This window comes from Notothenia rossii (assembly GCF_949606895.1).
Source record: "Notothenia rossii genome assembly, chromosome: 1".
Taxonomy (NCBI): domain Eukaryota; kingdom Metazoa; phylum Chordata; class Actinopteri; order Perciformes; family Nototheniidae; genus Notothenia; species Notothenia rossii.
Window position 1 is genome coordinate 20,072,324 of NC_136912.1, and position 10,740 is coordinate 20,083,063.

Here is a 10,740-nt window from a genome sequence, read left to right on the forward strand (position 1 = left end):
ACAAGGAGTTACATGCTGTAACACTTTTTAGTAGCCAGTGGCCATGCACTGTAACACAACTGATTCCAGTATTAATGCTAAGCTATTTGAATCTCCTGCTGGTTAAAAGCCCCATTCGTTAGAGCACAAACATGAGATTAATCTGTTTTAACTGACACAAGATAACCTTCCTCAAACTCTCTTTTTGTATTCATGACAACATTGAGCAGAATATTCTTCAAACCATTGATGCCAGCAATGTTGGTTTGGTTTGAAGAAGATGTGAGGGGCGTCTTCTTCATCTGAGGTCTGCAACTTTTTAAATGGCACACTCTTTAAGAATGAAAAAAAAGGGGCAACCAGACTTTCTTTCAAATCACTTACAGTCACGCTAACCTTATTGCTGGTTGACTGAGCTGGTACTCTGCCCATTTCTATTTTCTCTTAATAAAACACCTTTTGAATGGAAACATGGGAGGGTTACTAGAGGTCAAATTTGGAAAATGAGAAGGAGACTATGAGAAGAAGAATGAGAGAGGAAAAGTTGAAAAAGGGTTTTTGGGCCCGAGCTTGTCTCATGCCCTTCTCTTCACTCACACTCACAGTATCAGCGTCTTGGCTGCACGTCTTTACAAATTATCCCAGGATGCAGAAAGGGGCCAAAACTTGGAGATCTGGCATTCATTTACATTCTTACTGGTTTGTGCTCCTCCTGCCCCCTTTTCTTCTTAAAGAACAGAGAGCAAGATGGAATTTCAACAGGCCAAAAAGAAACAGAGCAGGAATCGTTCAAGTAACAAAATCCGTGAGTGTGCATCCCGCAGGGATCCGTATGGCTGCCGTGCGGTTATAACGTCTTTGTCCAACGTTCTCCTCTGATTACCATCATGTCTCTAGAGGTCCATGAGGGCAGGGTTCATGTGTTCATGCGCGTTTGGAAAGATGTGTACAGTATGAGTGTGTTTGTAAAAGCAGAGTAGGGATTTCTGACACAACTTCTCCTACTTCCAAGCTGCAAGCAGAAAGGAAAATCTGAATAAGGAACACGAACATTTATACTAAAAGCATTTCAGTTTATTACTTTTTTTTATAAAAGTTAGCCTATGTCTAGAGTTAATACTAGTGCAACTATGATATAGGAAAGACTATCATATTCAAAATGTATAGTTGTGGGTACACTTAAAGATGGATGTCATTTAAAGTTAAACCTGCAATATCTATGGTGGCCTCCAAAACAAAACAGCAAAACAAAAAATGTTTATAAAATCTCTCTTTAAACTTCATATGGCAAACATGTTACCAAAAAATAGCTTGCTTTGGCACACCGCCCACCCTGACACAGGGAAACATTTGTTTTCTTGTCATATGACAAATTGTAATTACAATATTCTTCGCTTTTTGCTCCCTTTTGGTCTCCACCTCCACCATGCTAACTGTGTCTGCATTTGCTGCTTGGTATAGTGTTCAGTGGTTGGTTGCTTTACTGAAACAAAGTAAAGCAGCTTCCTGCTGGAAACAACACTGATGAGGGCTGATAGACTGAACTAAAACCATACAATTCCACCTCGTAAAAACCAGCCCGGGAAATCCACAGTGGCTCAGACAACACCTTTCAAGTTACATTTTTTTATTTCTTCAATTTTTTACTTAAAATATGGATACAAAAAGTTTATATAAAAAAGCTAATAATATGAATGAAAAGTTCCTTTCATACAATTATACTTTTTTAAAGGACAAACCTTCCATGAATTTCTGGTTTTAATACAAGTCAGGAAAAAGGAATATCCTTCAGTGGAAGGTTAGGCATGTATTGATGAGGTTAAATATTTGGTCAAGGATGGAGAAGGTACAACAAAGTCAGTTATTATCCTATTGTGAGCATATGCAAAATCTCTAACTGACAAATCCTTTGACGCATGGATGAAATGCCCTCAGGGACCAAACTATGATTGAAGTTGAGCGTTAAACTCTGGCATCGAGGAGTGGACACATCACCCGGTTACAGTGAGACGGTTACAGCTCTGTGGAGACAAGAGGGGTGTCAGTGTCACATAATAAACCAAAAAAAGTACCAAATATGGATCTCATTAGGCCTTTAGCCTGCCAGTGTTGGAGTGAACACATCCAGACTGCAGCCAAACTCACCCGACAAAGCTTTAGCTCTGAGACGCAGCCGAGCCATGAGAAATAAACCCAATCACCAATAGAGTGCTCGAACCACACAGAGAGACCCCTACAGAAAAAAATAACACTCTGATGACAGATGTAGAAAGAAAATAATTGCAGTCTCTTCATCCAAGGTGTTATCTGCTGTTATCACTGTAATTGGAGCAATAGGGGGTCATTTCCTGCGAGAAAGGAGCTTAATTGTGATGACTCATCGCTCCTCGCTGCAGCAACGGCTCAACTGTCGCCAGAAGAAGACCAGACCGCTTGTACCCCCTTTCCCACAATTCCCCCTTCTCCCTCCTTCCCTCGACTTTCACTCTGAGCTCATTCCTCAACTCATCCCTCCTTCTGAAACCACCATGGCCTGCGAGCACTTCAAAAGAACAGAGATCCTCATAAGTCACCCTTCAGTGGCCCACAAACCGTGGCAAGTCGGCTGGAAAATCCAAACAAACAATGCGCTGATGAGTGGGTTGGACTGTTTTAGCTCATTCGATGTAACCCCATGAGCCCATCAAGTGATCCAATGCTGGAAAGTAAACATCACGCTTTAGTGGGGCTATATGAAAATGTAGAGAATGAAGGATAAAGTCAAAGAGGAGAGGCACAGTTGGCTGCTGCTGAGCATATGTGTGTGTGACAGAAAAAAAGATACATTTGCAAGCAGTGAGGAATGTTTTCTTATCGTCACAGAGCAGGCCTGGCTAGTCAGATTTTTGGGAACTTATCAGTGGATTAGGACCGAGGACTGAGTGGTGATAGATTGCATGAGGGGCAGCAGTGCGATAGCCTTAGAAAGACCCCAGCCTGAAGTGTTTAGGTGATGAGGAAGAGGAATAGAAAGAACTTGGCAGGAAGGGAACATTAAGATGGTGTTTTTAAGAGCAATATGCCACACTCATATCTTTGTCTCTTAGGTAATCAAAACCTCAGCCATTCTGAGTGTCTGGGATATTTTTAAGTTTAATTGTGCTGGCAGGAAGTGCAGGAAAGGTTCATGTGAAAAATTCACCTTTAAAAAGTTAGGAAAATGATGCCGTAAGATTTATCTTTCCAACACGCTGTAGGTGGTCCGGAGTTTCAGACTCTTTTGACAACTGTGTCTCTCCTCACAGGCTGAGAAATATTGAGGCCATAAAAATATTAACACTACAGCTAAAACGTGTACCCTCCAGCGCTAAAGAAGCCATCATAACATCACTCAACCAGTAGAACAGAATGAGCAGGAATTCTGCGGTTGACCAAAAAGAAACCCCTTGCACCACAAACAGGTCCTGTTGGGCAAAAGACTGGTCCGTCAAGGGCAACATTACATTCACAACCAAAGAGGTTAGCATCATAGCGTTGTGTGTGGCCAAAAACATATGTAAAGAATACCAGAGAGGGAAATCCTTGTAAAGTGTATTTCCATTGTTGCTGCCCAGAAATAGGGAAATAATGAAGACATAAATATGGGGTAAACATTTGAGTGAGGAATGAAACAAAACAGGAAAAATGTGATAAGGAAAGAGACTAAACAGTAACAGGAAAACAGACAAGACTGGGTAACACATGAACGATCAACAAGGATAGATGAAAGAGGACAGCATTTCCTTCCTGTTCTGAGTTGTGTTAGGCCTGTACGTCTGTTAAACTACTCATCCTCAGTGACAGACCCCTGTTTCTCTCTCAGGCTTTGATGTGAGCTTCACCTAGACAGGATATTACTCTTTAATGATCTCCTGATAGGCTTTCCCTCCTAGACGCAGCGGTGCAGACAGCCGGAAGTGTGGGTGAAACATGTAACATTTAGACACTCAAACAGAGTTGTGGAAAAACTTCGTCCACCAATGTCAAGTCCTTTACCTGCCTCCCACACATGCATGCACTGATGCAAATATAATATAATAAATAAATAGGCTGTAGTCGTTATTTGTGATAAGGAAGTCAATGTTTCTATTTCAGTAAACCATTTGGACTGATCCCATTCCTGAACCCACATTTACTTAAGTACTGTAATTAAGTTTATTGTATACACCTTTATACTAGATAACATCTCAGAGGTAAGTATTGTTGGTAGTATTGTATGTTGCATATCAACTAATAAATCAACACGTCAATACATTATGATATATTATTATAGGATGAGCAACTTAGAAGTTAAAAAAGCATTACAATTTAGCATCACCATAATAGCTGTATCAATAATGTGATGAACATAAATAAAGTAACTAATAATCCAATGATTTATTTTCATTTTGCATAATAATTTGTTTTGTTAATTATAAAATATGCAAATACTTATCTCAGAACTTCCCCACTGTTGTTTTGAATTCAATTCCAACCTTTTTAGTAAATTGGCTTGGGGGATTTTTTGACAGTTTTATCTGTCAATTCACTACAGTGTGATAGTATCACAGCAGTAATTATTAACTGATGTTTTCAGCAGCATAAAAAGCATGCACTTGACTCTGTCAGACATTTAAAAAAGAAAGAAGAATCTGACTGTAGACCATGTGAGAAAGAGAGAGTGACATACTGTATAGCAGAGGTGTGAAGAGGAAGAAAAAAAGAAATACTTTTTTTGTATTGTGCCAGAGGACCTTTCAGCTAAACCAGGTAATCCCACCACAAACAGGTTTATTTGAAGGACACCGCTGTTTGAATAGTCAGACACTGAAGTGTAATATATCAGGTGTGCAGCCGGATAAAGACCAGGATTTGTAACTGTCAAAACACTGTGGGTATGAAAAGTAACAGTGAATGCAACGTTACTGCTGTTTAACATGTGTTCATGGATCAGTGAGTCTGTGTGAACTAAATGTCATCATACCAACAACAGACAGGCTTTAAAACATACAACAAACCAATTAAAGATTTATTTGAGGCTTATAGCGTACCTCTCACCTCTCCCATGCTTGGTTTGGTCCTGGTTAACCTTCTGCAAGCCCTGCAGGGGAGTTTTCGCAGGTGAGACACTGAAGCATGTTAAAGCACGCTGTGATCTCCTTATAGGCTGTGGGATGAAATCACTAAGCATGGGAATTGGATTCTCTTACATATTATCAGAAGATCGTGGGAACAATAATTCTAAACATTAAGGAACTTGAGAAAAACAAAAGCTTATTGTCTACTGAACTGGCCCTGAGTTTCTGATGAATTGTAAAAACTGGTTCTTCAAGCACAAAAGCACCCAACACCTGAAAATGAACAGCACTTCCTCGTAATGTGATATTTTACGCAATGTTCTCAATGCAGATTTTTTTGCAGTATTTAAAATGTGTCCTGCTCAAATACAGCTGACAATAGCGACAGCTGTAGCTAACTGCATATTGCATGAAGATATCATGTATAGTTCATGGAACATTTGAGGAAGGGGATTGTGTAAGCAAAGTAAAGGCTCCTCTTGCTGTCATGATGTTCCAAAATTAGGTGAGCCTTCATGATTATATCAGAGACATGTGGTTTCCGTCACCCATCTCTGTTCGCAGATCAATTAGACATTAGACTTCATGATCTTTGAAATATGAAGAAGTCTAGGTTGTGGTTGGTTACTCATAACCACTAATAATGCTCACGGGCCTAAATGAGATCCTGATGAAACCATTGATCCAGCTCATCTGCCAGTGTCATCAAGAAGAGAGTGTGTAATGTGCAGCCAGCAGAAACAGTGTGTGTGTGTGTGTGTGTGTGCGTGCGTGTGTGTGTGTGTGTGTGTGTGTGTGTGTGTGTGTGTGTGTGTGTGTGTGTGTGTGTGTGTGTGTGTGTGTGTGTGTGTGTGTGTGTGTGTGTGTGTGTGTGTGTGTGTGTGTGTGTGTGTGTGTGTGTGTGTGTGTGTGTGTGTGTGGGTGTGTGGGGGGGGGGAGAGAGAGAGAGAGGGAGAGAGAGAGAATGTGAGGGGGAGAGACCGTTTGGGTTAGGACCAACCCCCTTTAGCTGGTGCATGTTTAAACTTCACTCCCGCTGCCTTGTCAGTTTGACTGTGAGTCTCTTGGTGACTGTGTTTGGATTCTCCACACCGAGAAGCAGATGCACTGCAGGATAAGGGCAACCCTGAATCAATTTCAAGGTAATTTTATTTGGGATTCTTATTTTATTCTGAAACAAGATGTGATAGAAGGTGTTCTGTTTAAGGTCACTTTTATATGGTTGCATTTCAGTGGTGTAAAATTCAACCCAGAATGTTAGGAAATCATAATTATTAGAGGAATGTTTATGATTTGTTTTAATAAAACAATTTTACTATACTTTTTAAATTGATCTAATTTAAGCCTATAGGGAAACTTTCAAGCAATATCTTAAAGGAGATTGTACTATAAGCTATATGCAAAAAAGTCAAAAAAATATTATTTAGTTTTCAAATGTTTTAATTACAATTGTTTTTCGTGATCCTAAATTCAAATGCTGATAATTGTGATTATACCATACATATTTCCAAATGCACTCACTCACATCTCATCATGGATAATTGATATTCAGATACTGTTATTCATACATAGTTGTATCCTTGGTCTTGACTCAATATGTACTATCAAAGGACTCGACACTCAGCTGTTCGAGGCAACACGGTCAAGTTATTAATTTCCAGAATTCTTTGTAACACATTGAAGGAATTAAAGTCTCCAGACCGTTTATTAAATACCAACATCTGACTCAAGAAGCAGGGAAAAAGTTCCGTCGCACGACAGAGATTTAAAGGAATGCAACCCTAATCACCCCTGATTGTTTTCAACATTAACAATGCAGACACAATTAATTCAACCACAACCTTCAGTATATTTTATGATAATAGTTTGCAAATGTAATAAACTTGGGCATGCAGCTTTGCATGTGTGGGAGACTTCAAACACACTTCAGCTACAGTGTGGAAGTGGAATGGTGATGCTGGGGGAGAGCTTGGCATGTGGGCCAAATGAAGTGCACATGTTGTGATGGTTCTTGTCTAGCAACCTTACACTGACTGACACACTTTTTAAACACATGTGGAAAGACTTAATGTTTGTTTGACATTAAAATGATCCCTCTGCCCTTTCAGCCTTTTGTGTCACATTCATGAGGTCATATTTAAAGTTTTTAATCTCCAATCTTACTAGATTCAGGATTCAAGGGTTGTATTTTCATATGTACAGTAGCTACAGTGTAGTTATGGCAATGACAATCTTAGATCTCAAACTTCTCCAACTATGCAACATTATATATAGGACATAAGACAAAATAAAAATAGTGTTTTATGTTTTACTAAAGTGTCCTAGGAAATCTGCATTCAACTTATCGACCAACTATCTACTTATTTGCATGTTTATGTCATGGTGTTTATTTGCATCACCAGCCTACACCTTGCATTTATGGGGAATTGTGAATAAATGTCTGCGTAATCCTAAATAGATAGCAATAAACTATGAATGTTTACTTACTTTAATTTTAAAGTGTTTAGGTTTGTTCTTAAGGAGTATGGTTTCCACTATGTGCTGCTTTTATTCTTTCCATCTCATTTGTAATGCTTCTTTCTCGTCCTCCTGCAGTGTCTGGACCCTCTAACCAGGACAAACAGAGCTCTATAGCACCGTCTTCTGGCAGAGAAGAAAAACCATCTCAATCATTCTGGTGGATTACACTGTATCAACTCTGTGTAATCCCTCCCTTTATCGACGGAGCTCCGACATTTTTTGTGTATCTTTTTTGTACTTGAATACATTCTTCACAGCTTTTGCTGCCAAAGTATGTCAGCAAAAATGACTTCATAGCCACAGACTGCAGCATAGAAGAAAAGATAGAAAAAGCATGGAGGATTCAAGTACCCCCTCGACACTCATATTCCCCACCTCCCCTACCCCCTCCTCTCCCGGCTACTTGCAGTTCTTCTGGGAGTACCAGGACAATTCAGTGCTTGTGGATCATTACAACTACACAGGCAAGCTGCAGAAAGACCGCTACCGTGAAGGACTCAAACCCGAGGGCATTGCGTTCCTGGTCGTATGTCTCCTCATCGTCCTGGAGAACGCTGTGGTTCTCATCGCCATTTGGAGGAACAAGAAGTTCCACCTGCCCATGTATTACCTGCTGGGCAACCTGACTCTGTCTGATCTGCTGGCTGGGATTACATACATGGCCAACATCATCATGTCTGGACCTAACACTTTGAAACTGACACCGTTGCTATGGTTCCTCAGGGAGGGAGGGGTCTTCATCACTCTGGCTGCCTCTATAATTAGTCTGCTGGCCATTGCAATTGAACGGCATGTTACCATGGTGACAATGAGGCCCTACCATGGGGCAAAGCGGGGACGGATGTTGGCACTGATTGGTGCGAGTTGGGCCCTGGCAGGGTTTTTAGGAGTCCTCCCAATTTTGGGGTGGAACTGCATCCACAGACTGGACCAGTGTTCAACAGTCCTTCCGCTTTATGACAGGAGCTACATCCTCTTCTGCGTGTCTGTGTTCATCGCAGTGCTATTGGCTATTGTGGTCCTTTATGTCAGAGTTTTCCGCATCGTCCGCACCAACACACAGCGCCAGCGGCTGGGCCTGTCAGGCAGCTTGAGGAAAGGCTTAGCGAGGAAGTCTGAGAAGTACATCGCCCTTCTCAAGACAGTCACCATCGTACTGGGTGTCTTCATCGCCTGTTGGCTGCCCCTCTTCGTTCTCCTCCTCCTGGATTTCTTCTGCCCCACCCGCAGTTGTCGAATGCTCTACAAGGCTGATTACTTCCTGGGAGTAGCTATGGTCAACTCGCTCCTCAACCCCATCATCTATACTCTGACCAGTAAGGACATGAGGAGAGCCATTCTGAGGCTGCTCTGCAGGCCCTGTCTGATGACCAGAGACGGCCAGGTGAAGAAGATTGGGATGCCATTCCTTGAGTGTAGTTTCAGTAAAACTGAAGTGGCATCCCAGAAGTTAGAGGGGGGATTGGAGACAACTATTTCCTCTGGGAACAATATCACCACCCCATCTCCTATTAAGACCCTTTATCCAAAACTCTTCAAGTCATGAGGAGTAAGACTAACTGAGTCCATAAGTGTGTGAAAGGGTGTCCCACTGAACAGAGGACATGTAGTGCATCTATAAAGAGGAAGCAGTTCTGGTATTTTCCAAAGAAGCATTGGGAGGGAGGAAATACCATGGAAGTACGAGACAATCACATTCAAACAACAGTCAGAAGTGATGCAGAACTTAAATGCAAGGTGTTTGCGAAACAAAATGCCTTAAGGATGCCACTCAAATGTGAACAAGCAAACATACTTTGTTATGAATAGAAGCTTGTGACTAATTTGCACTAACACATTGGAGTACAGCCTTAGATCTATTCTGTAAACCCAGAGACATTCATGACTGTAAAAAACATTTTGCTGATGAATGGTAAACAAGTTGGGTTGGATATACTTCTTTCTACAGTTTTTTTAATTTAAGTGACTTTAATACAGCACAAACAAGTCTAATATGTGCAAACTGTAATCTGTGCATCTGCAAACACATGGATTTTGCTGGTTCGAAGGCCTGTGGTGTGCTAGATTTGTTCAGATAAAATTGTGGGTAGCAACCCTCAACATGTTACATGATGCAGGGATAAATAAATGTTTCAAATGAATAACAGGAAAGAGAGAAGTGGTGTTTAATCTTAACGGTTCCTTGTGCTCTGTAAAAAATGGTGTGCTACAGTTGTAGGGGTAACATTAAAATCCCCCCACTGTTTTGATATGACAGATGGTTAACCTATCTGATGCCAAGTGGAAAGTTGTTGGGGTTTAGTGTCCAATTTGTTAAATGTCAGTCTGGCATCTGGAGGAAAAAAATATATATATTTTTTTTCATCATGACAATTTGAAAGTTTAACCTAATCAGCTGTAATTGCAAAATGTGTAAGTATAAGCCTTCTAAATTATTATAAAAAGAAAACTCCTTAAAAAAAGTTGCAAATGAAATAAAGATACTGATTAGGCTGTCTTTTTAAACAGGCACTTTCTTGTCGGACCTCACTTAATGAATAAGCCAGTGTGTTTTTTGTACTTTAATTCATGTATTGAACTTTTATATTTCTGAGACTTTTCATATCATCTGTATTGTAAATATATCTATTTTGTGCCAAGAAAAGGCTATCAAACCTCTCCTTTCTTTTCAGAAAAGAAATAAAATGTGTTTTTTTAAAGAATTCCTGAGTTTTTGGTTTGTTTTTACTGTGTGCACTGATATGTGTCTGTGTGTGATTCTTTGTGTATAGCTGAAGTTGAGTTTTTGAAGAAGTATCACAGGAAGTCAGCCCCCTATAGTCTGACATCTGGTAATGGCATTGGCCTAGATACAACCTCATTTTTTAAGCTTTGCATGTCTCCGGACGTCACAAGAATCACACAATGTGCCTTTTATTTAATCTCAGGGAACTCAATTTGATCTCCTTTTTCTGTCAACTTGTGGATAGAATTGGCCATCGCCTCACTCTGACCTGCAGTCCACACTCATTCTAGCTGAAACTGAGACGGCTCATTCAGCTATCATTATTGCTCCCTGGGAGCTATACCTGCTGTAGACAGGACATGAACAAGAAAATCCACTTGAGTTTGAGTATTAAATGAGATCAAAATTACATTAAAGTTGTATAGAGCGTAAAACGATAAA

General features: G+C 40.4%; 1 protein-coding gene across 3 annotated transcripts in view; it reads left to right on the forward strand.

Moving 5' to 3' along the window:
* s1pr5b (sphingosine-1-phosphate receptor 5b) overlaps positions 1 to 10,276 on the forward strand; it is a 37,863-nt gene extending 27,587 nt beyond the window's left edge. For 2 of the 3 annotated variants that reach the window (XM_079673949.1, XM_079673950.1), the window contains exon 2: positions 7,650 to 10,276. In XM_079673949.1, coding sequence (XP_079530075.1) covers positions 7,909 to 9,120 — 1,212 coding nt within the window. In that variant the 5' untranslated portion in view covers positions 7,650 to 7,908 and the 3' untranslated portion in view covers positions 9,121 to 10,276. Of the gene's footprint in view, positions 1 to 6,113; positions 6,197 to 7,649 lie in introns of those variants that run through there. The other variant, XM_079673948.1, reaches the window with a different exon arrangement.
* The last annotated feature ends 464 nt before the right edge of the window (positions 10,277 to 10,740 follow it).